This window comes from Balaenoptera acutorostrata, chromosome 15 (genome assembly GCF_949987535.1).
Source record: "Balaenoptera acutorostrata chromosome 15, mBalAcu1.1, whole genome shotgun sequence".
Lineage (NCBI taxonomy): Eukaryota > Metazoa > Chordata > Mammalia > Artiodactyla > Balaenopteridae > Balaenoptera > Balaenoptera acutorostrata.
The window spans coordinates 17,271,187-17,298,549 of record NC_080078.1 but is presented as its reverse complement, the minus strand read 5'-3'; the positions used below and the strand labels follow the sequence as shown (position 1 = coordinate 17,298,549).

General features: G+C 41.3%; 1 protein-coding gene across 2 annotated transcripts in view; it reads right to left on the bottom strand.

The window, feature by feature from the left end:
- XPO6 (exportin 6) overlaps positions 1-27,363 on the bottom strand; it is a 111,011-nt gene that overhangs the window by 69,160 nt on the left and 14,488 nt on the right. For both annotated transcript variants that reach the window (XM_007186336.3, XM_057528636.1), the window contains exons 2-4: positions 5,127-5,217; positions 2,032-2,144; positions 1,063-1,260 (exon numbers count right to left, since the gene is read on the bottom strand). In XM_007186336.3, the coding sequence (XP_007186398.2) occupies positions 1,063-1,260; positions 2,032-2,144; positions 5,127-5,217 (402 nt within the window). The remainder of the gene's footprint in view (positions 1-1,062; positions 1,261-2,031; positions 2,145-5,126; positions 5,218-27,363) is intronic.

Sequence of the window (27,363 nt, the reverse complement as noted above, 5' to 3'; positions counted from 1 at the left end):
ATCGCCCTCTTGGCTTTTAGGTCCCACCTATTCCCTGATGACTTCCAAATCCTGAACTCCAGATCCACATTTCCTAATGTCTCACTAGACGTGCACAGAAGGAACACGCAAATCTTAAATGCATTTTCTGCCAAACTGAATTCACCATCTTCTACCCAAACCCATTTCCTCCTCCTTCATCCCTGGCCTAGAAAATCTGCCATCTGAGCCAGGAACTTGGAAGGCATTCTAGCTTCTTCCTTCCCTCCTCCCTACAACCTAGTCCCTGCCCAAAGCCTCCTCCATGCCTCGCTGCTGTCCAGCAGGTAAGCCCCGGCTTGGCTCAGGCCCCTCGGCTCACTCAGCCTTCTCCAGCAGCAGCCTTCCAGGCCTCCTTCGCTCTGGCCTCACCCCTCTGCAATCCAGACTCCACACTGCTGCTGAAGTCGTCACTCCAACATAAACATGTGGCCACGTTGTCTCCCTTCTCCAAACTTTTCATTAGTTCTCGAGTAAGGACTATGAATTAAACACTGACACCCCCTGCAAACGCAAAGCCCTCCCTGCTCTGGCCCTGTCCGTCAGCCTAGCCTCTCACTCTACCACTCAAGCCACCACCTCGCATCTCATCACCAACAACACTGAAAACACCTCAGCTCCTTGAGTCGAAATGCTGTGTCCTCACTGCACTCGGCACAATACTCCACTACAGACATTAACATATTGTTGGGTAATTATTATTTCCATCGCTTTCTCCCCACTAAACTATAACTATCGAAGGCCTCATCCTGGCACCCAACACCTGGCACAGTACCTAACAGGCTTTCAAATACTTGCTGCACAAAATTTCACAAGAGGTTAACAAAGTGATTGGGGCTCCCCATCCCCCACCTTCTCCACTGCACCAAGGTACAGCATGTCTCAGGAACACAAGGTTAAGTGAATGAGATAATCCACCCCACAATGACCTCACCACTGCAGTTCCAAAACGCTCATCTTAAAAATCGTCTTCAAGACAAGAAAATAATCACTTCTTCAAACGAATTATTTACAAGATAAAGTTTCCGTAGGTTATCTCCTTACCTGTAAAATGTTAGTAAAAAAGTCATGGTAGAACATGGGCCAATCCTGACGGCCAATGTCAACAATCACTTTGCAGAGCTTGTTCCGGATGAAGTAAGGTAAGGTTTTGTGGTGAGCCAAGAGGAGTTTGGGCAGGCAGCTACGGATTTCCATCTTATCCTGAGATGGGACCCCAAGCCACATTTTATTGATCAGATTCTGAAAAACAAGTATACATCTTGTAAGTTAACAATCTATACACAAAACAAACTGGTTTTCATCCAACAGTAGCTATCTCCCTCAAACAAGAAACTCTGCTTTTAAACAAAGGTTTGGAGCAATTTGGCAATGAGAATAATAAAATATTCAAATTTTATGATACAACAATCCCATTCCTAGGAACATAATTTAACAGCTACATAATTTAACAGAAACAAAAAGGTGTAGGTGCAAAAACTTTCTATAACACCACTGTCTCTACCAAAAAATAAAGACAGAAACAACTTTAATGTAAGAATAGGAGAATGGCTTGGTCAATAATGGTACAGCCACTTATAGGAATATAATATAAAGGTAAGTAGGGGGAAAAAAACAATGCAAAATGAAGTGAGCAATATGATTATAACTACGTTTTTTGAAAAACAGTGTGCACAGGAAGGCAATGATTGGAAGAGAGTTGAAATAAATGAAGATTTTTGTGGTTGGGATGATGGTATAATGGGTATCATCCCTCCTCCCAACTGTTTTTCTTTAATCATCTTTCTCACGACCTCCCGACCTCACCTATCTTACCTTTTGGTGCTGAAGATGGAAAGGCGCCCTGGAAAACCTGACATCTTGACAAAGGCAGTATGTGGCAAGAAGCCCCTGAGCTGAGTTACCACTATTTCCCAGCCATGTACACATCAAAACTAAAGTCTAGTGCCAATAACAAGGCAATGTGACTAAAAAATACTCTTCAGAATAGTATAAAAGTATCTGACAACTTACCTCAAAAACCGTTAAGCTGTACATCATTACATAGTCATTCCTAGTGCTGGAGAGAAAATACAGGCAGAATCTCCAGGCTCCTATTTGCTGAGCAAAGTTATTAAGAAGTTCCTCTGGAAAAGTTAAATAGCAACAAGAGAAGGCTATGAAAATACACAAAATTAATATATAAGGCTGGCTGTCTTATTTTTTTTTTTAAACACACCTCTCTCCACATAATGTAATGATGTCAAAACCAACTACAAAATCCAGCTGATTCTTCAAGATAGAAAGGACAAAGCATACAATATTTTTCTGACTCTGAGGTGACCATGAACACTGACACCTAAATAACAATAACCTAGCTATGGACACCTTTTTTTTATGGGCACTTTTTTAGGCAGAGAAACTTTCACTGCTGAAATTCTTAACCTAATGTGTAGACGGATACAAGAGTATCATTTTTACCTTACAAATGATGGCCAACTGGTAACTTACATCATCTGGGGTACAGCTATATATTACCTCCTCACCACTCACTCAACACTGTTCTTACACACTTATACACACACACACACACACACACACACACACAGTGATGGCCAGAAAAGTAGGAAAAGAAAAAATTAAGACTAATCATATAAATACAGGATTGGAAAAAATGCAAGAGAATTCAAGATGGCTAACTCTTCATCTGAGTTGGTTTTATTTTAAAATAACACCCACAAGTCGGCAAATAAGAGCAGCAGTCATGGGAGCTGCCAGGAACCACCCTGTCCACCTCAAATCAGTTAGAAGTGGTTTTCTTCCTCCTGAGGCTGCTGGGCAGACAGCAAGCATTAAGAGTCTATCACCGTGTTTCTGGACATGCTGCCCCTTAGTCACCTTGACCTGCTGCGCTGGTCATAAAATATAAAATATAACACAGAGCAGGTAAAAATACAAAGGCAACAACCCTGAGAGATTCTAGGAAGCCCTTGGAAAAGCAGCAAGCACAGCAGCCCGTTCTAATCCTAAAGTCACTGCTCTGCCAGTGCCCTACAACTCAGGCTAAGTGCACCAAGGCAGTCTCATTACAAATCCTATAAAAGGAAGCTGATGGTGTGTTCTTATAATTAAGCAAAAGTTTCTATGACTCCCAGAGGTGAAGTCCAACCAGAGTGATCTCTGACTGGAAATAAGGAACTCTGGGCTCTGTTCTAGACTTTGCCACTAATTCACTGAGTCTGATCCCAAGCAAATCACTGCTCCTCTTTGATGCTTCAGCCTTCTCCACTTTCAAAAATGACCAGACTGTCTCTTAAGGCTCCCTGCTAACAGCTCTATCTCTAGAGCACTAATAACACACTTTTGGTGGAGGATGGGTGGAGCCCCTATAATAAAAGGTCTCCCCTCCTTTCTCCCACCTAGCTAGGAAAGACTTTAGTTTATCCTAAGACATCAAAAAAGAAGCAAGAAGTGGTTCCAGCCCACACACTCAAATAAAGCTATGGAGACTATGTACAAAGAGAACTAAGACACGCCTACTACCAAACCCCCGGATTCCCCTTAGCCGGCATTTAAATTAGACTTTTGTAGCATCTGGTTATTTAAAACTATTTAAAAATCAGATTAGAATAAAAATATGTTAAAAAGCTTCCACTTTTAATTCATGAACACTGAGGTGAACAACATTAGCTTTGCAATCCAAAATTTAAGAGAAAAACCAAAAGCATATCAATTATAAGCTAAAAACAGGACTATGGAGAAATTAGATGTAAGGGAAAGATCCTTCACCTCCTTTGGTAAAAATCACCAGTGATACTTTTACTATGAGGTACTTTGGTAGCATAAAACTAACAAGAGGCTCACTCTGGGGGCAAGAGGTGGGTCAGCCCAACTGAGTAATAAGAGAGAACCTAGGGAAGCAAGCAGAGGGGATCTTCTAAGCCAGAGGCCTGATCATCTACTGGGCTCAGCTTCCGTCAGTATCCCCTGTTTATAAACGCTCTGGTTCCCTACAGCACAGTCCCTCAGAAAAGAAGGCATATACAGGGCAGGCCCACAAGAGACCACCACATTTAAAATTAAGAGATAAGAAGCTGCATCCACCAGGAGCTGATGTGATACTCAAAGGATGCAAGGGAAAATGGGCTGCAGCCGAAGGTTTACTGGCCACCTGAAAATCCAAACGCTAATCAAGCTTTGGACCAAGGGCAGAAGTCAGCCATAACACTCAGCTGGCTAACATGACTTAGAGAAGCCACGTGGGACAGAGAAATGGCTCTGCAGAGACCTGGAGACACAGAAAAAGGCCTCCAAGGAAGTGAAAGCAATGAAGGTCAGTACAGAGCAGCCAGACACACAGGGGAAAGCCTCGAGGTTTGGATCAAGAAAAACAGTTTTCATCTTCAAGTTCAGGGCTTAAGTGAGGGCTCAGAGAGAGAAAAAGATTACTCTAGGACTTCAGTGCAGCATGTCCCTGAAGCAGAGATCTCACAACTTAAATAAACCTTCTAGTTTACAGTATGCTTTAATGAATATTGTGCATGTCAGTGAGTATTAAATTCAAAAAGAGGTTCTAGAAGGTGCCGAGGTTCCCAGAAGACCTGAAATTACACCTACATCTCTGTTGTTTGAAGCCTTTATTCAACAAAACTTGCAGAATGAGAGCGGTAACAGTGGCAATAAGGAAAAAGCAAGAAGGCCCCAAAGGTTACACCTGTTAAAGGATCTCTGGGAACTAGATGAGGTTCAGGATAGACTTCTACACACCAAAAACATGTTTGTTTTAATGATTTCATGAGTTTTTTCTTTAAATTAAGTCACAGACTTCTTATAAAAGTTTAACATTGCTAAAATTAAGAGCAAAGCAGGGGGAGGGGTTTCCACACATGGCCAAAGGAAAGAAAATCCATCACTATGGATTCTAGTGGGCTCTGCCGAATACAGCCCTTGCAACTAGGTTTGTAGACCTCACCAGCCACCAACCAGCAGGACTGGATTAAAAAGAGCCAGAATTCAAGGGGAAACATGCAGGCTTGACCAGGCTGCCAACATCAAGGCTACCAACTCTTCCCTCCCCATTGGGGCCTCTTCGTTATAAACGACTCTTTACTACTCAACATTTCACTTACCTATCTCACGTTTTCTTTCATTGGTTGTACAGTCGTGGAAAAACTCTGTCATCAGACTTTCCAGTGCCCTGAGAGAGGCTTCTTCAGATGCCTAACAAAGAAATTTGAAAAAAACAACAAAAAAATCAGTAACTGTATTTTCAATTCTACTGTTCCTCAGTTCCTTCAGGTAACATTCAACAGCCATAGTAATTTACTTCCTCAAAACATCTTGGTTCAACATTCTTCAAATACATGATATAAGCCAGAAAACTGCAAGGAATTTCCCAGATGACTCAAAACCCAAAGTTTTAGTATACTCTATAAATTCGTGCTACCGTGCTATCAATTTTCAATTATTTATGCTAAGGAAAAGAGAGCAAATAATTTAAAATTTAATTCTGGAAACATACTAAAAGCAAATTAACAGCCCCTGGCCCTGACTGAATAGGCAGAGTGAAGAGATTCAGAAAGGTTAGGGTGCCTTATAGACTATCTGTCAACAATGTTATTTGCCCCATGTCTGAATAGTTAGCCATACTCTAATTCAGAGCAACTGTAGTCAAACTGCTGCATGGATTCCTGGGGTTTTCTGAAGGGACTTCAGGGGCCAAATATCCACTCAACTCTCAATTTCACATGAGCAGCCAACAGAGATTAAGGTGCAGCTAAGAGCCAAGCAGAGCAAGGACTAAAAATGAGACAGTACCTCCCAACCTCAGACCCACAGAGAGCCAGACTCTCAGCAGAACCACTCAGGCGGAGAATAAGAGGAGAGGGACCCTAAGCCCCCAAGGCTCATCCTCTCCCTTTTCCATACGTAGCCCCAAACCCACTTCCTCGTCTCTCACTGAAGGAGGGGACATCAGGTGCAGCAATGAACTTGAGTCAACACTCCTTCACATAACCAGTCTGCAACAAGGTGAGCATTTGCAGGCCCTTTTTGAATCCTCACTGGCAATAATCTACCTAGAGATGATCAGGAGCCAACAGCAGTTTTGATTTCTTAATCATCTCCTAATTTCCTTCTTCCCACCCACCTTCCCTATATCCTCTCCACTGCCCCCAAAGTGAGAGCTGACTATTAAAACTGCATTTTAAAACAAGCCCACAGGGACTTCCCTGGTGGTACAGTGGTTAAGAATCTGCCTGCCAATGCAGGGGACATGGGTTCGATCCCTGGTCCGGGAAGATCTCACATGCCGTGGAGCAACTAAGCCCGTGTGCCACAACTTCTGAGCCTGCGCTCTAGAGCCCGTGTGCCACAACTACTGAAGCCTGCACGCCTAGAGCCCACGTGCTGCAACAAGAGAAGCCACTGCAATGAGAAGCCCGCGCACTGCAACAAAGAGTAGCCCTCCGCTAGCCGCAACTAGAGAAAGCCCGTGTGCTGCAACGAAGACCCAATGCAGCCGAAAATAAATAAATAAATTTATTTTAAAAATTAAAAATAAATAAATAAATAAAATAAGCCCACACTCAAATGTATCATTTATCAAACTGTAATATTACCAAGGACCTCCATTTGGTAATCGGCTTTTTTTTTTTTTTTTTTTTTTTTGGTAATCGGCTTTTGAGGACACTGAGGAACTTGGGCGATTTCTGTGAATCAACGAGCACTTCTTAGGACTGGCACTAATTACAGAGGCTGAATCAGGCTTGCACCAGCCCACCTACATCAGCCAGCACATGTTAGCACACTAGCCAGCACACGGGGGGCCACGTTCAAGCAGTGCCAGGCACGGCTGTCGCTCCCATGCTGCAGTCATGGTGACAGCTGTGCAATGACAGCTGAACTCTGACATGCTGAGTGATGAATTATTGTTTAATAGTTCTAGCACTTGTGAGTTTGAGGGACTTTTTTTCTTTTTTTTGTAATTTAATTTTATTTATTTATTTTTGGCTGCGTTGGGTCTTCATTGCTGTGCACGGGCTTTCTCTAGTTGTGGCGAGCGGGGGAGTTACTCTTCTATTTATTTATTTATTTATTTTGGCTGCATTGGGTCTTCGTTGCTGCGTGTGGGCTTTCTCTAGTTGCGGCAAGCAGGGCTATTCTTTGTTGCGATGTGCGGGCTTCTCATTGCAGCGGCTTCTCTTGTCGTGGAGCACGGGCTCTAGGTGCATGGGCTTCAGTAGCTGTGGCACGTGGGCTCAGTAGTTGTGGCTCGCGGGCTCTAGAGCGCAGGCTCAGTAGTTGTGGTGCACGGGCTTAGTTGCTCTGCGGCATGTGGGATCTTCCCGGACCAGGGCTCGAACCCGTGTCCCCTGCACTGACAGGCGGATTCTTAACCACTGCACCACCAGGGAAGTCATGAGGGACTTTCTGGTCTGAATTTTATGATAAATATTAGCCTCTGCTCTTTTTTCAAACCAATATACCAGTTCAACTAAAAAATATCCTTGGATTGCAAGTTAAGCTTTTTAATGCAGAAATAACCAGAATGTGGAACAAAAATAAGACTGCAATCCTCTTTAACCTGTTTCAAGTTGTTTGTGTTGATCAAAACAGCCTCACTGTTCTCAGTGACAGATTTTCTAAGTGTTATAAATTCATATTTCAAAATGAATTTGTATAAATAAAAGAATGCTTCGGTCTGCTTCATGAATCAACTTGGTGGGGCTTCCCTGGTGGCGCAGTGGTTGAGAATCTGCCTGCCAATGCAGGGGACACGGGTTCGAGCCCTGGTCTGGGAAGATCCCACATGCCGCGGAGCAACTGGGCCCGTGAGCCACAATTACTGAGCCTGCGCGTCTGGAGCCTGTGCTCCACAACAAGGGAGGCTGCGATAGTGAGAGGCCCGCGCACCGCGATGAAGAGTGGCCCCCGCTTGCCGCAGCTAGAGGAAGCCCTCGCACAGAAACGAAGACCCAACGCAGCCAAAAATAAATAAATTAATTAATTAATTTTAAAAAAAAAAGTTAAAAAAAAAAAATCAACTTGGTGTACCATTTCATTTGAAAAAACAATTAGCTGTTTTTAAAAATGTTTGTGGGAAGATTTAAAACAATCAAAGGAAAATCTCCTATGTTAAAGTAACTTATTGGCAAAGAAATAAACATAAATCAAGACATATTTCTTGAACCAAAATCAGCTATTTAGTTAAAATAAATCGATAGTTTTTCTGGAGCTAAAATAGGTTCCTGAACACTAAAGATACATCTTCAAGTCACACCTGCTACACAACTTATTCTTTTTTTTTTTTTTTGGCCGTGACGCGCAGCATGTGGGATACTTAGTTCCCTGACCAGGGATTGAACCCGGGCCCCCTGCAGTGGCAGCGTGGAGTCTTAATCACTGGACCGCCAGGGAAGTAAGTCTCTCCACAGCTTATTCTTGCAATGAATCATTTTAGAGTAGATCCTGTAAAAAAACCTGAGCTTATCACATTCAGGCAATCAACTGTCAAGGTTTATTTCATATGGGTTCTTGAGGCAGAAGTTTGTGAACTTGACAATTACCTGCCATACATCAAAGGCTGCTGAAAGCAAGTCTCTGACTCCCCAGAGAATCCAACCCTGTCTCCATTCCCAGTCCAATCAACCCCACCCTCCCAGCTCCAACCCAAGCTAACGTTCCCACAGAAGGTGGAAAGACAAAAGTATCCACAAAAATTACAGGATGATAGTCTCGCCTGATTTCGTAAATGATGGTTATATGAAAAAGGAAACTCTAAAACCTAATAATCCAGTGGCATCACCAGGTGTTTCTCAGCAAGAACAAATAACGTGCTGTTTGCATTTTCAATCATTTCTCTAACTGCAACAGGAACACCTACCCCATGGGGTGTTAGGAGGACCAAATGAAATGCTCCATGTAAAGCTGATATGTAAACTCCAAGAGGTTATCTAATTCACAGTTATGGCTGCTATCATTTTTATTTGGTCTCAGATACCAAATGAAAACAGACCAAAGCAAAACAACAAAAGTGGTCAGGCCTACTTTGAAACTGGAGATTCATGCCTTCAGGCTTAAGGGCTTTGTCCCAAACATATCTACTGGGGCTTTTTTCTAACTGGATTTCAAAACAAAACTATCTTCAGGAGAAGAAAAGGAGGTTGAGACTTTGCCAGGATCATACAATCGGAACAGAGCTATAAAGACATGAAGGATATGTTCAAGACCTGCAAATGGTTGAAGGATATTGGAGAATTAGCCCCATTTGGCAAGAAGGCCACTGGACCCTTTGCTAGCTGTTTTAAGCAGGTGGTGAAGCCAGAATTCAGACGGCAGTGGGTTAAGAAATTAGTGGCCTACTGAAGCCCGCATGCCTAGAGCCCATGCTCCACAACAAGAGAAGCCACTGCAATGAGAAGCCCGTGCACCGCAACAAAGAGTAGCCCCCACTCGCCGCAGCTAGAGAAAGCCCACGCACAGCAACGAAGACCAAAAATAAAAAATAAATTTATAAATAAATTTATAAAAAAAAATTAGTGGCAAGTAAGTATCAATACATGGGAATATTCCATACAGACTACACTTCCAAGTTATAAAAGGACAAAGACATTTAAAAAAAAAAGTGTCATGGTGTGGTAGGAAGAGAGGTTTCAATTCAATTCCCAAAGGCTATTCAAGCAATGCTCTGATTAACTGATGAAGAACATTCAGGATTCAGACACCTGACTGCTTCCCATCTTGGACTTGGGATTTAAGACCCAGATCTTGCAGAACTAAAAGACAAGTTTAGCTTAAAACCAAGCGAGGCACATTCACACACACACAAAATTTCAGTTACATGGTAGACAAAAAATGTAAGCAGTAAAACAATAAAGCTTCTAGAAGATAATACAGATCATCCTCATGACCCCGGGGTAGGGAAAAAATTCTTGGAAACACTAAACATAAAGGAAAAGATTGATAAATCAGAATATTCATCAGATGGCACAATGAAGAGAGTGTAAAAGAAAGCCATGAAATGGGAAAAGATATCACCAATATGGATAACAGAGAACTCATATCAGAGTATAAAATAACTTCTACAGATCAATAAGGAAAAGATAAATGACTCAATTTTTTCAACAGGCAAATAGTTATAAAAGAGGATATTCAAAAAGCCGATACATAAAACAAGTGCTCAACCTCATTAGTCATCACAGAAATGTAAATTAAAAACAAGACAGTGCTACAAATCTACCAGAATGGCTAAAATTTAAAAGACAGTAACAAGTATTGGTGAGTACGCTGAGCAACTGGGACATGCACACACTGCTGCTGGTGGGACTATAAACTGGTATAACCATTTTGGAAAATGAACATATGCATACTTTATGACCCTGTAATTCTACTCCTTGACAATATATCCAACAGAAATTTGGATACCCCACAAAACGTACACAGATATTCACAGCACCATTATTCATAATATCCAAAAAGTCTAAAGAACCCAAATGTACATCACCAGTGGAATGGACAAATAAGTTGTAGTTTATTCATCAGGAAGATAATATAAGACAACAAGAATGAATGAACAGGTACTTCCATGGTGGCGCAGTGGTTAAGAATCCACCTGCCAATGCAGGGGACACGGGTTCGAGTCCTGGGCCGGGAAGATCCCACATGCCGCAGAGCAACTAAGCCCGTGCGCCACAACTACTGAGCCCACGTGCCATAATTACTGAAGCCCGTGCGCCTAGAGCCCGCGCTCCGCAACAAGAGAAACCACGGCAATGAGAAGCCTGAGCACCGCAACAAAGAGTAGACCCCGCTCGCCGCAACTAGAGAAAGCCCGCACGCAGCAACTAAGACCCAATGCAGCCAAAAATAAATAAATTTTTAAAACAAAAAGAATGAATGAATATTGCTTCATACAACAACATGGATGAATTTCACAATGTTGAATTAAAGAGGCCAAAATACATCCTTCATTATTCGTCTTATATTAATTTTTAAAAACAAGCAAAACAAATCCATGGTGTTATAATCAGAATAGTGGTTATTAACCTCTGCGGAGGAGGGATTCTGGGATGCTAGTTATTCTGTTTTCTTGACTGAAAGTTACACCAGGATGACTGTGCACTTTTCTGTAAGTACATATACACAATTTTTGAAACTTAATGTTATACTTATTTTTAACATTCAGGTTGGTATTTGCAGACTCTGATTTTAGAAATTGTGTTTTTCCTCTATTAGCACAATTATTAAGAGCAGTTGGGAGGCCCACAGGTGAAGTCTGAGCATGAGACTCATGGATTCCTAGGAATCATCACCGATTTGTCTTCAAAGCTGCAAGGGTGACAACAAAAAGTATTACAATCCCATAAGTCTATGCTTCCCCTGAGCTTACCTCAACAGCAAATTAAAATCCTTAGGATGATGAATTAAAAGTGGCTCAGAATATATACACTCTCGGAGACCTATGTATATATCTAAAAAATCATTTGTGTTCCAAAAAGAGTTAAAATCTGCCAAGTGGACCTTTCAACTATGCCTGCCTTGACTTTATCTGCATTTTTATTGCACTGCTCATGGTCCAGCAGTTCAGAGACTATACTATATGTCTGACTCATTTATTAAGGAACTACTAAGTCAACCAAGACTCACAATCACCTAATAAATTATAAGAAAAATTGGCAAGAAGGGCAAGGGCCACATAATTTGAAATCTTCTTTGACTTTTCCCTCACTACCACTTCTACCAGGCCCTAATCACCCCTTGCCTAGATTACTATAACTTCTTTTACCTAGTCGTCCTGATGTCAGCTTCCCCAATTCCAATCCAATCTGTACTTCACTACCAGATAAATACTCCTAAATATCCATTTTCTGCCCCAATTAGTCTAAACCTAGCTTTAAAGAGGCTTTAAATCTGGGCCAACTGAGACACTCAGCTATCCACTCAACAAATAAACTCAGTATTCACTAAGTAGCTGATACTGCATTAGGTCCTTGAGATACCAGGATGAGTAAGACTGTCCTTGACTTCAAAGAACTGGAGATGGCCTGGGGGGGTGGGGGGAGAAGGGTAGAACCAATGAATAAAAACATAGAATGTGATGGTCTACATCCTATAGTAATGACATATGTATAAATGGCTTTAGGAGCCTAAACAGAACTAACTCTGTCTGAGGGAGGCAGGGAAAGCTTCACAGAGATGATAATATACGTTGGGATTTGAAGAATGCAGAGTTTACTAAGAAGAAAGAAGGAAAGCATGCCTGATTCACCATTACTCACCACAGGAAGCCATCACTCCACTCTGAATACTCATGGTCTCAGAACAAATGTCTATTCCCATCCTGCATTTGCTCCTGGGTCTGCAATTCATAGTTCAACCTTCATGAAATTTCTTACAAAGTTTACAGTGCAGATCCCTTCCTTGTTTTCATCTTTTGTCTTTTCCTGTAATCGGTATCACAGAATTTTGCCCATGGCACTGTTCTCTGCTCATTTCGGAATGGCACAATGAAAGGGCACAGGCTCTGGTGTCAGGTTCCTTGGGTTCGAATCAGAGTGCACCTTGGCCTAGTTATGTAACCTATTACTCTTTCTCCTCTTGTGCAAAACTGGGGATAATAAGAGAACCTAACACATTGGGTTGTTCTGAGGATTACATAAAATAATCTATGTAAAGCATGTAGTAAACATAATGCCAGGAATAAAGTAAGAGTTGAAAGTCGTCTCTGTAACTATTAATAATTCATAGACATTAGGTCTCTCTAACCAGAACATAAACTGTCTGGAAAGAGATTCTGCCTAATATGTTTGTATTTCCTGTAATGTCCAGTATGGACTGGTACTCAAATATTTTACAGACCAAATGCAGGAGAGTAAAAGGAACAAGTAGACCGTTAGTATCAGTTTTATTTTCTCAGGAATAATGGTAATTCCTCCGAATTCAAGATACATATGACTCTGTTTAAATTTCCCCCTTTAAGAGCTCTGATCATAATGACCTTTGCTCACAAGCACTCAATGAATACGTTTTGAAAACCAGGAGACTGCTAATACTTTATCTTAAAAACACTGAGACTGATGATGGATAATATGGTGCTCTGTTTGTTAAGACACCGATATGACAGTTTTCTCAAATCCTGATTAAATCTGTAACGTTTCACCTAATTGCCTCTATAACACCCTTCTCTAACACATAAACTTTTTATAAAACTGATACTGGGAAAAAAATGACTCTTTTTTTAAAGAAGGTTTTTATCAAGCTTTTTGCCACTTTTGCCAGGAGCCACATTTTGTCTATCCTTCAAGGAGGTGAATCACACGAGCCTTCTGTATTCAGGTTCATGCTTCCTTGATAGTAAACCTAAAAAAATGACGGCAAGCATAGCAGAGTCCCAAGTCCAATACTCCTGTGGCATATCTAGAACAGTTTTACTACTCTATTTACTTACATATAAAGAAGGTTTCTGAGAAAAGTGATTCTATACTAACTGCTGACCAAGGTTAAAAATAAAAAGTATGCAAAACATACCTGGTGTGTTACAACAGATGCCATTAGCAAAAAAATTCAATCTCAGGCTTCCCTGGTGGCGCAGCGGTTGAGAATCTGCCTGCCAATGCAGGCGACACGGGTTCGAGCCCTGGTCTGGGAGGATCCCACATGCCACGGAGCAACTGGGCCCGTGAGACACAATTACTGAGCCTGTGCGTCTGGAGCCTGTGCTCCGCGACAGGAGAGGCCTGCACACCGTGATGAAGGGTGGCCCCTGCACCGCGATGAAGAGTGGCCCCCACTTGCCTCAACTGGAGAAAGCCCTCGCACAGAAACGAAGACCCAACACAGCCAAAAATAAATTAAAAAAAAAAAAATCTTTAAAAGAAAAAAAAAAAAATAAATTCAATCTCATATAAACTCTGGGAGCTAACAGGATTACCATGGATGTCTAAACTCTCAAAAGAACACTCTCATTCTTCCCTATACCCTTCACCACTGCAAAGAAAACAGACGAGGGGAAAAATCTCTTTGGCCTTTAGGCCTGCATATAAGTAGAGATGAAATACTAAGCTTAAAATAACACATAATAGGAATCAATGTGACATCTATCCATCCCCTCCTGCAGTCAGCTCAAAATGCTAAGAAGCGCACTAAGGAAGCCCCAGGCAGAAGGATACGCAGAACAAGTCTTCTTCCCACCTTTCCCATCACTGCTCTTTGTGTCTCAACCTGCAGATACTGTCCTTTTAAAAAACAAACTAAACACACCACGATGAAGTAGAAATCTCACTTTATTTCTCTGAAAGCAAATTGGTAAAACCAGTTGAATCTTCAAAGTCTATCACTCAGAAGTGCAGTCACCCTGGGGGTGTTGAATGCTTCCACCAAAGACAGAGGGGAGACAAAGGGTACAGATACATAGTGAAGTAATTAACTCTAAAAGTTATATACTGGGCTTCCCTGGTGGCGCAGTGGTTAAGAATCCGCCTGCCAGGAAGGTTAAGCTGGGACGAAGTAAGAGAGTGGCATGGACATATATACACGACCAAATGTAAAACAGATAGTTGTGGGAAGCAACCGCATAGCACAGGGAGATCAGCTCGGTGCTTTGTGTCCACCTAGAGGGGTGGGATAGGGAAGGTGGGAAGGAGACGCAAGAGGGAGGAGATATGGGGATATATGTATATGTATAGCTGATTCACTTTGTTATACAGCAGAAACTAACACACCATTGTAAAGCAATTATACTCCAATAAAGATGTTAAAAAAAAAAAAAAGAATCCACCTGCCAATGCAGAGGACACGGGTTTGAGCCCTGGTCTGGGAAGATCCCACATGCCGCAGAGCAACTAAGCCCGTGCGCCACAACTAATGAGCCTGCGCTCTAGAGCCTGAGAGCCACACTACTGAGCCAGCGTGCTGCAACTACTGAAGCCCGCACTCCTAGAGCTCGTGCTCCGCAACAAGAGAAGCCACCGCAATGAGAAGCCTGCGCGCCGCAACAAAGAGTAGCCCCCGCTTGCTGCAATTAGAGAAAGCCCGCGCGTAGCAAGGAAGACACAACACAGCCAAAAATAAAAATAAATAAAATAAATTTTTTTAAAATTTAAAAATAAAAAAAATAAAAGTTATATACAAAAGTTGCAAGGAATAAAAATATTTTCTACTGGAGGAAAGACATGGAGAGCCACACCATGTTCCGGGAAAGCAAGGCCAGGGCAGATGCACTTACCACAACTCTACGAACACATGACTGGAACTAACTACGAAAGTTATACGTGTGCCTCAAAAGGCTCCTGGTTGTCTCACCTACAGCTTAAATCTGAACAATATTTGCCCTTTGAGAGTAACTATAGACGTAACTTTGTAGGATATCATCATGCAGATACTTAATATTTGATTAAAACATACTGTGGCTGTATCTAAACATAACTCTAATCATTAAAAGGCACCTTTCTGCTTTAGTCTAAAACTATTATAAAGCTGAGCAACTACAAGACATTCCCGCCCCCCCCACCCCCAATATTTCTTCGGTTTGCAGAAAGTGCCCAGTCAGATTCTCCGTCCCTTCCATGAACAAAAGGATCTGTTTACTGCTGAGGACCAGGAGTTTGGAGCAGGATGACTGCCAGGCATCTGGGCCAGAAAGCCCAACGGGGGTCCCACTATGGTAGTGAGAAAGCCAAAGCAGTATATTCTGTCCCTATGGGGACCAATTAGAGGAAACATCTTGTACACAGAGGACAGTGTGTTTTATGCTGGGAAAAACCAATCCACTTACTACTAGACAAGCTATAATAACAAGAGGCACCAATTAGCTACGAATGGACAGGTGCACTGGTTTCAAAAATTTCCAGCAAATCTAAAGAAAACTACAGAGTCATGACAAGTAACTGTCATTCCTGATTCTAGACTAGATCCTGTACTGGAGGGAAAAAATGCTGTAAAGGACATACTGGGCCAACTGACAACATTGGAATACAGATAGTAGACCAGATAAAAGTACTGAATCAATGTTAAATTAATTAAAGTTGACAACTGCACTATGGTTATGTAAGAGAATATCCCTATTAGGAAATATACTATCTAGGGGCAATGGACCATGATGTAGGCAACTTACTCTCAAATGGTTCAGAAAATATCGTGTGTGTGTATATGTATGTATGTGCATAAATATACATAGAGAGGAAGTGCAAATAATAAAAGCAATCATGGCAAAATGTTAACAGTAGGTGAGTTTGGGCTAAGAGTATAAGAGTGTTCTTGGTACTACTCCTTCTTTGCAAGATTTCTGTCCATTTGGAATTTTTCCAACTAAAAAGTTTTTAAAAATCTCATCTGTTGGATTGGTACCCTCCACCTTGCTCCTCACTGCTCCAAGCTAGCTGGTCAAAGAGGAAAGAAAAAGTGACAAAAGAGTACAATAAGAAGGAAAGGATTATTTTACTCTCTCAGATGCCAGATTTATTATCTCACACTGTTTCAGAAAAAGGATAATACATAGCCTAGACATTAAAAATTCTGCATCTGCTAGTTGGACAAGAACCACATCCCACTAAGAGCTAAAATACATATAACTTATACACTTATTTATTTATATTCTAGTCCGAAGGCTTTAATTAGACAGCCAAAAAAGCAAATGATAAAAATAGTTATTCTGCAAGAAACTGCCTAAAATAAATGAGTAATACAGCCAAGAACAGGCTCTCTTCACAATCCCATCTGCTTCTCTTTCCCAGGTACATATCCCAGGAGGATGAATGTATACATCAGCATGCCTAGTCAATTAAACTCAAAAGATACTTAGTGAGCACATTAACACAAGGCATGCTACCAAGAATTCCTAAAAGAGGACCATGGAATCTTAAGAGAGAAATAAACAAACCCCAGAGAACAGCAAGTCCAACCTCATTTTACAGATGAGGAAAATGAAGCTCAGAGTATCTTGTCCAAAGTCAGCCAGCTATTGGTCAAGTCACCGGGCAGGGCCACCAGAGTCCCTTCCCAGCGATGGCTCCTCTACCCCTTAAAGAAGCCCAAAGGAGTTCTGCTCCAAGGGCTGTGGGGACGATGAATGAGCTGGCATTACCCTGCATTTGATGAAATCAGGAAATGAATGGGTGCAAGGTTGATGGGCCACTATAAAAACATGCTGCAGGGCTTCCCTGGTGGTGCAGTGGTTAAGAATCTGCCTGTCAATGCAGGGGACACGGGTTCGAGCCCTGGTCTGGGAAGATCCCACATGCCGTGGAGCAACTTAGCCTGTGCGCCACAACTACTGAGCCTGCGCTCTAGAGCCTGCGAGCCACAACTACTGAGCCAGCGTGCTGCAACTACTGAAGCCCATGCTCCTAGAACCCGTGCTCTGCAGCAAGAGAAGCCACCGCAATGAGAAGCCCACGCACTGCAATGAAGAGTAGCCCCCGCTCGCCGCAACTAAAGAAAGCCCGTGTGCAGCAACGAAGACCCAACACAGCCAAAAATAAATAAATTTAAAAAAAAAAACATGCTGCAAATCTGAATCACAATTAACACTACAGCTCAAATGTAAATAATTTCATTTCACTGCTGTTACCACCTGCACCATTTAAGAGCAAGTCTCTTGTAAAACCCATACCACCTTCCTCCTGAATTACTCCCAGAATGGCCTTTTAAATAAGTTAAAATAACATGTTTGTAAGTTTGGCAAAAATCTCCAGACTATATTACAGACTGTTGGAATCTGGGGGAGCATAATCACTTCCCTTCTCTCACCCTCCCTGGTTCTATCCATTGATACACAGTCTCAAGAGACCAAGTACAGGTCAAAGTCTAATGTCCTCCTCAGGACAGGTAAAGCTGCAACCCCTTTCTCGTTCTAAACTGCCCTGGCCCGCCCAGGCCTAGCCACGAGAGGAAGGCGGGACACAGAGGAAGCCAAGCTTCTCCTGAGGGGAGGCAAGTGAGAGGGCACAGGCACAAAGCTGGGCAGTGTTCTGATGCAGTGAGTGACCTTGCACCTAGCAGATACAGGCCTTGGTGCTGGGCTCCCCCCAGTGCAACCATCAAGAGATCAATCACTCCTGTGGGAAGAAAGAAATGCAAGGAGGGAGACAGGGCCCAGAAGACTGTGCTCCAGTACTGCTCCCACTTGGGGTACAGACGACAATCCCCTGGATGTGCACCAAAGCAGGAATGAGGGGACACAGAGAAGGTGCTCTTTACATGAGCAATGACAGAACTAACAGGCTTCATGGGAACCAATGCTACCACTGAGAGGTCCTCAGCCACAGCCTGGCAGGCAGAGACAATACCAAGTGAGAGCCGGCCCCAGCTCCAGAATACAGCCTGCGTAACTTTGGGCAAACCCTGCCAGCTCTTGGAGCATCCTTGGTACTAAATGCAATCAGGTGTGTGTACTGCGTGTTGATTATAAAGCACTATGTAAACGTTGGCTAATATAGTAGTTCCTCTCACTACAAGTTTCTCTTAGCCCACCCTCATGTTGGGATTTGCTTTTATAAAGGCAAAGTCTCCTAAGTTGTCATCAGCTGTCCCTCTCAATACATCCAGCACCACCTTAATGCTGTAATTCTTAATTTATGATCAGTCACATTACTCTAAGGCTCTCCAAGTATCACTGCCGACTGCCAAAGGGTGCTTATGTATCCCACACAACGTAAACAACGATGCCCACGAGAGCAGCTGCTGAAGGACCTTTGACGGTGCTACGTTCTGCAGGAAGTGTGATGCTGCTACACAAGCAGAGATCTGCGTTCAGTAGGAAGTGACTCTTCCTGACTGGGGAGTTCTAAATGCTCCTCCCATCACCATAGATGACTACTAGCCACCAAGAAAGAAGACACCACATGCTCTGGTGAGAGCAACTCTCTCCACCAGGGACTGTCCTGGGTGCTGGGTTCTGCACAGCACTATTAGTCGATGCAATTTTCTTAAGTTTTACTTTCAATAGTATGCTTGGTAATCACAACTGTGATTTTTAAAAAGCTGTAACTTTTACAATATGGAAAGCTATCGTAATATTGAAACTATTCATGATTCTCTTCCTCCACCCCATTGAAGATTCAGTGGGTTAGAAAGACAGAACAATGGCAGTTCTGGGGGTGTTTTTTTAGGAGTGGGGGAAGTGGAGGTGGGAGGTGCACAGGAGAAAGGAAATGGATACTTAGCTCCTGTCCAACTGTCTGATCCTGCCAGGAACCCTGGCCTTGCTCACATCCCTGGATAATGAAGGGATGACTCAAGAAGCAGCCTTCTATCAGCCTCCAAACCCCACACAACAAGCATAATTAGCTTGAGACGGGAGCATGTAACCGCCCTTCCTACAGTTCCCAACCGACCCTGCTAGAACATGGGGGAAAGGAGTGGAACAGAGGTAAAGATAAAGTGCTGCTTTTGATTCCCACCTCCCAGCTCTGCTCCTTCACTCTGGGCAACAGCCCAAAGCCAAGGATTAGAAATTCCACACCATTCCACCTGAACGTGCCCTTCCACCATACAGCTGGCTGGGTACTCCCTATCCTGGGAACGCCTTAAAATGAATTGTCACAGCGTTAACTGTGAGGGGTGTGGACTCTGGAGTCAGCCTCAGGTCTGTATCTGACCTCTAACTTTACCACTTACTCTGTGCATGACCTGGCACAAAGTACTTAACCTCTCTGAGCCTCAGTTCTTCACCTGCGAAGTGGATTTACAACAGCTCCCCACCAGGTAGCTGTGAGAAGTAAATGACGTAACACACAAAAACCCCTTGGCACCTTTAACCATAAATGAGCAGAACTCTCTCACTATATATTTCACTGATGAGTCAGTAAGCTTTAAAAAAAGGAAGAAACCAAATAAACAAAAATCCCACATAAGTCAACTAAACGCTCAAAAAAATTCCAAGAATGCCACCGTCTTCACTTTCATTTTTATAGTGATCAACCTACCAGTGCCGCAAACAAAGAATAAAAGAAAAGCACCATCGTCTTCCAGGCTTCTATTTGTGTTTGGGACAACACGGATTGGAATTAGATCCATGATTCCAGCAGCAAAAGCTGTTTGGTCTTTTTTTTAAGAAAAAAATATTACATAGAATCCCAATACATAAAATAGACTCAATCAGAGACTGCTTAATTAATGGGGCTGAAGGAGGAGAACCCAAACGCCTATCCAGCACTTGGGACACTTCCAAGAAACTACCACATTAAAATTCCTCAGACTTAAAGCCCTTCCAAAAAAAAAAAAAAGGCCCTTCCAGCTTTGCTTCAGGTTCTACCAAGTCTGGCAAGTTTTCTTCAGGTAATAAATGGTTGCTAAAAGACTGGTTTGCAAATTCTCCCTCAAGTATCTTTCAACTGCAAGCCTCTCACTACCACCCAGGGTCTTCGCCACCTGACCATCAGGGGTGATCAAGTCACCCCATCACCTGACCCTGACCTGCCCCTTGGACATCACCATCCCCATGCTCCCTCTTCCAGTTTCCTCACCCACCCTGTGCCCCAGCCAGACCCAGCTTCTCCACATAACAGCTCCATGTCTTCACAGATGCCATTCCTGCTACCTAGGATGCACTTCTCTACCCAGAAAACTCCTACCTAAACATTAAGACTCCTTGAAAATGGCATCACCTCTGTGAAGCCTACTGAAGTTCCCCCGGCAGGGCCGGCCATTCTTTGTGGGCTTCCTAACATTACACTGAACACGGTGAACTGAAATGACCTCTTTCACTTTTCATACAACACTGGCGAGATCATAAACCAGTGCCACCACAATGGAAGACGATTTAGCAGTTATCTACAAATTTTAAATGCATCAACAACTTCACCCAGCGAGTATACTTATAGCAGTTTTTTTTTTCCATCCAAAAGTTTATGTGTGAAAGAACCTTCAAGTCAACACTGTTTGTAAAACAAAAGATTGGGAACAACCTAATTTTCCATCAAAGCAAGACCGGTTAAATAAGGTACATCCCTATCATGGAATACTATGCAACTGTGAAAACCAGTGAGAATGCTCTATACACATAGATATGTGGAACTACATCCAATACATTAAAATTTTTTAAAAGGCACGAAACAGTGTACCAGTATGTACAGTACGCTACCCATTAGTAGAGGTAGAGTAGGGAATGTGAAAATACACACACTTTTCTTTAAACTGGTAATGGTGGTTGCCTCTAGAGAAGAAAATGGGGTTCTGGGGACAAGAGAAGGGAAAGAGGCTGACTTTTCTCTGTACACTCTACTGTATCATTTAAATTTTGTACAATGTTCACTTGTTTAAAAGAGAAAACAACTAGAGAAAAAAGAAATTTCCTCCTAATGTGTGGGTCTCTCCAGTAGCCTGGAGTGCACAGGCAGAGACTACTTCCTAGTCATCTCTGTTCCCAGGGTCTATCTAGCACACAGCAGGCACTTAATAAACACTTGTTAGAGGAATTATTTTAACTCTTTCTCTTATACTAACTGAAGCTATAGTTACTCAATGGTGATAACTTAAAAAACTAACATTTACTTAGCACTCAGTACATACCAGGCACTGTCCTAAGGACCTGACATCAACTCCTTTAATCCTCGTAACAATCCCATTGCACAGATGAGGAAAACGAGGCCCAGAGAGATGAAGTAACTTGTCCCAGGTCACGTACTTGGTTAAGTGGCAGAGCCAGGATTCAAACCCAGGCCCCAAACCCATGCTCTTAAACATGAGGTTATACTATTTTTCAGATACCTAGGAATGTATTAAAATTGCTAAACACTGAATGCATTCCTTACTGAATACTTGCTGTAAAAATCCGTCCTTAACTGCTTAATCATAAGCAATGTTGAAATAAAATGAGTTAGACCACTGCCTACTTGGGGACTGAGGTATCTCTAATGCAAGTTCTGATCACTGGCTTTGCTGATTCACACTGACCCCACCCCACTCTCAAGGGGATCAGGCTCCGGGGAAATAATTAACACACTGACTAATGAAAACAAGACATTGACTTGCCCACAGAATTTACCATGGAAGCTATACTTTGTTTCATAAATAAAATCCTCCATCTACAAGCATTCCATTTCAGTGGGTGCCTGATCAAACTCTGAAGGCCTTTGGAAAAACTACACAAACAAAAATGAAAAACCACACAAACACACAAAATTTCCCCCACTACCAAGGACTTCCAATGAAGATGTCAAACACGAAAAAGACACCCCGGACCCTCTCTGGTTGTCCTTGTTGTCCCCAACACCACTCTTACGCCTAAGCAAAAATGCGTACGTTTCCTGAGGTCTTATACATTAGATACTGTCACAAACGTATTCATTTTTAGGCTGGCTATTTTGTTGCTATTGTTGTTATTTTTTGATGACACAGAGGGAAGCACCTTACCTGAAGTTCTCCAAATCATGCTGCTGTAGAGGTTAACTTCTAGACGAGTTTCCTATATAAGCCCAGCCACGGAATGTGCTGTCATTTCACTGGCTTCCACTCTCCAAGCCCATATTCTTCCTATCTTTGTCCTTATTTTAGGTTCCCTCTTCCCCCAAGGCCTGTAGCCCTCTGTTCACCAACAACAACCATAAACTAGGAATGGGAAATCTTGACCAACTAAATATGCTGAATTCAAGACTGTTGCGGGGACTTCCCTGGAGGTCCAATGGTTAAGACTTCGCCTTCCAATGCAGGGTGTGGGTTCGATCCCTGGTCGGGGAGCTAAGATCCCACATGCCTCGCGGCCAAAAAAAAAAAAACACAACAAACACCAAAAAACATAAAATAGAAGCAATATTGTAACAAATTCAATAAAGACTTTAAAAATGGTCCACATCAAAAAAAAAATCTTTAAAAGAAAAAAAAAAGACTGTTGCCATAGATGGACTGTCAATTTTCAAACTTTAATATTAATACATTAGACTCAATTCAAATTTTATTTAATCTAATTCATCTTTTTTTCTGCTTTAAAAGATACTGAGATGCCATGTATTATATGATTCCATTTATATGAAACATCCAGAATAAGCATACCTATAGAGACAGAAAGCAGATTTGTGGTTGTCAGGTGCTAGGAAGAGGCAGAAATGGGGAGTGACTGCTCCTGGGTACTGGGTTTCCTCTGGAGTGATGAATCGCTCTAGAACTGGAGAGTGGGAGTAGTTGCATAACATGGTGAATGTACTTTAATGTCACTAAATTGTACACTTTAAAGTGGTCAACTTTCTCTTATGTGTATTTAAAGAAACAATAAAAATCAACTTAAGACTATGGAAAAAAAAAAGTTAAAGGCACCATTTCTAATATATTACAGTAAGCGTAAAGGATACTTAAAGTAAACAGTAACTAAAGTGAGCATAAGGGATCTGTCTCCTATAAACAAACAAAAATAAAATCTAACTTGGTAAAAACTTTCCCTACAAAAAAAAAGATATTAAGGAATAATGAAAAGCCACTTTTTTAACCTACTAATTTTGCAACAATTTTCTTAAGACTACCCAATGCTGATGAGTATTTATCCATAGCTAGTGTAAGAATAAATTGGTATAACTTTTCCGGAAAATAGCTTACAACATACCTTAAAAATGTTCATACTAAATCTAAAACTATTTTAAAATAAAAGATTTATTAAAAAAAAAAACTTCATACCCCCTTGGGCCCTTCTGGGAATCTAGCCTAAGGCAATTTTCTGAAATACAGAAAAAGATTTTGGTAAAAACATTAATCACATATTATTTACAATGGCAAAAAATGGAACAATCTAACTGCCAAAGAATCTATGCAATGTGATATTATAGAGCCACTGTAAATATTTATGAAGTATTTAATGATTTGGAAAACTACTTATACTATGTTAAGTGGAAAAGGCAGAAGAAAAAAGTACATTTACAGTGTGATCTCAACCATATTTAAAAAGTAAATAGAAAAAAAACTGGAAGGAAACAAAAACGTTATTAGAGGTTGAATCAGAGGGGGGTAATTTCTTGTCTATTTTATACTATCAAATAGTCTACAGAGTTCAAAACACTTTTTACAATGAGGAAAAATAAGCACAAATCAAAAAATGGCAGAGAAGGCCTTGTGATCACATCAATACCTACTTTAACTGCCAAGCAGTACTAGAAGGAAGAAAGTGCAGAAACTGAGCTAAATTACTTGAAGACTTGGCTACTGTGGTTTTGCTTTTGTTTTTGTCTTTAATAAATCCCTATGGGAGAAGAGTATACAGGAACTCCCTGTACTATTTTTGCAACTCTTCTGCAAGTCTAAAATAACTCAAAGTAAGATGTTTAAATGGAATAAATAGGGACTTCCCTGGTGGTGCAGTGGATAGGACTCCACGCTCCCAATGCAGGGGGCGCGGGTTCCATCCCTGGTTAGGGAACTAGATCCCGCATGCCACAACTAAGAGCTTGCATACCGCAACTAAAGATCCCGCACGTGGCAATGAAGATCCCACATGCCACAACAAAGACCCAACAGCCAAATAAATAAATAGTTTTAAAAAATAAAATAAAATAAACAACAAGGACCTACTGTAGAGCACAGGGAGCTATATTCAATATCTCGTTAAAACCTATAATGGAAAAGAATCTGAAAAAGAATATATAATGTATATACATATACTCTCTCTATATACACATATATTATATATATATATATCTAAATCACTTTGCTGTACACTTGAAGCTAACACAACATTATAAATCAACTATACTTCAATAAAAAATAAAAATTAGGGACTTCCCTGGTGGTCCAGTGGTTAAGACGCCATGCTTCCACCTCAGGGAACGCAGGTTTAACCCCTGGTTGGGGAACCAAGATCCCGCATGCCACACGACATGGCCATAAAAGTTTTTAAAATTAAAATTAAATTTGTCTTTCTCTAAAAAGAGAATGCAGAATATAGAGGAATAATTTCCTAGGCAATAATAAAGCACATGGCTCCTTTCCTCAATAATTAAATAAAAGCCTTTCCAAGAGTAGCTGCCTTCACAGACGTCACCTGCACTGCCTATTAGAACTCCTTATTCTTCAACATTTCAAAGCTTTCATCTTCACGACCTGACCTAAACACACTGTGTTTTTTTACTCTTCTGTGTATACCTGTGGTTCCATCTGTCCAAAATGGCCCTTCTGCTTCCCCACCACCTCATGCCCCAAATTCTATGCCTAGGGACTTCCTACTTCTGCTTTGAAACCCAACTCATTTGCCACCTCCTTTGGGAAGCCTTCCCTGATACAACCCTCCCATCCCCAGTGTGGCCAGGCTTTTTTTTTTTTCTTTAAGTACAGTTGTACCTCTTACAAGGTTCTTTTTCTGTACTTATTCCCCAGCACTGTAATCATTTGCTGACATGCACATCTCTTCCAGAAGTTATAAACTTCTATAACTTCTAGTCACCCTTTTCCATGCTTACATTCAATAGCTGTAGGCCAGCTTCCAGTTATCTTGCAACTCTGTTGCAAGTGAGCCCCCAAATTCACCAACAATGTTTCCTCCAGCTCCTGACTTTCCATTTCAGTAAAGAATTACAAATTACACACATTCCAGTGAATAGACTAACACCACAAATTAAGTGTCTTTTCAACTTTCTCTAAATAATCAGCAACATTTGCAATGGCCCAGCATTCACCTAGTATGAGGAATTGCTTTCCTTTCCTTCCAAACCTAGAGTATGGTGGATCCAAGGCACCAAGTTTTTAACATTGTTCTCTAATTTGTCCATAACTCCTTTTTGCTAACTAAGAACTTTTAACTTCCTCAGATCATTTCATTTGCATCACCAGTTCTATTAGTTGAATTTCTTTGCGGGATTATCTTTCATAAAGTAATGAAGATTTTCATAACTCCCAAGTCATAACCCTGAAGAGTAAAGAACCCTCAGGCTGTACTGAGCTAGGAGATCAGCCGGGCCCACTCATTTGCCAGCCAAGTGAGTTGCTCCAGACACCTGAAGGCATTGCAAGTCATACTTTTTTAAAATAACAAATGATTTATCAAAGGCTTTGAAGGTTACTGACAAATAATCAAAAACACAAGTGTTACGTACCAAGGGTCTACTGAGTATGCCAATAAAAGCAGTCTACTCAAAGCTCTCTTTCAATCTGTTCCCTCTTGAGGTGTAAAGGGGTATTCTCTCAAAATGTTTTCTTGTATTTCTTTGAGGTCTTTTCAAAAGCCTTAAAGTTTTTTCTCTTCATAAGAAGTCTCCTTTACAGATACACCAGGATATTTTCAACGCTCCTCATAAAAATATGTCTGTCCACAGAGCTCTGGAGACGTGGACCAGTCACCCCCACAGTAAAATGTGATGATGGGTACAGATGAGCCGGTTTGCAGGGCAGAAGTTGAGACACAGATGTAGAGAACAGACATATGGACACCAAGGGGGGAAAACTGCGGTGGGGTGGGGGTGGTGGTGTGCTGAATTGGGCGATTGGGATTGACATGTATACACTGATGTGTATAAAATTGATGACTAATAAGAACCTGCAGTATAAAAAAAAAACAAACAAAACAACTAATACTAAACTTTCATTGGGTTATTTGTATGGAAATATGTTAATATAAATGTTTCAGACATTACATGAAATTTCTAAAAATCTTATATGTTCTGGTATAATGTTGTAAGTCATAATCCTAGTTATTACTTTAAAATGTATATCTCAGAAATAACTACTTTTCTTGTCAACTGCATTATTATGAACGTTCATGAAATCTTTAACTGTGGTCATTTTTAAGTCTTTTGTCATTTACAGACAGTTCTGGGTGTACTCTGATGCTTTTGCAAGTATGTTCCTATAAAAGGGTTTCATCTTCAAGAAATTCATGGAAAAGACTCTGAAAAGTACAGGTTTCTGGTAACTGACTGTACTGCTGAACTGAATGAATAAGCATTTTCAGAACTCTAATGAAAAACTGATGAACTCATAAAAGTGCTAACAAAAGATCAAGATGAACAAAAAAAATTAATTACATGGGACTGAGTGAACTGATGGGGATGAGTATAATTTTTGTGACTTTGTTTGAATTAAAAAAAAAAAATCCCACAAGGACTCAGAGGCAAAGAATATACAAATCAATTTTCACTGCAAAGTAAAGGAGCTGCTACAGTGGAGGATTACTGGACTGAATGTCAATATTATGACATAGTATGAGTGTGTTTCATGTTTGGTAATTGCAATCATTGTTGCTTTTGTTGTGGTCATCCATGTACAATGCTTGATGTCAGTCTATTTATCTCTTGTAAAAATAAAATACAGTGTGTGTGTGAAAAAAAAAAAGTGATGATGGCTACACAGTGCTCCTCAAGATAATGGATGTGCCTGGATCGTTAATTTGCTTGTAAAGATTGGTGAGGGAGGGAGAGAGGAAGAAAGAAAAAATATATATTGACTTTTAAACAACAC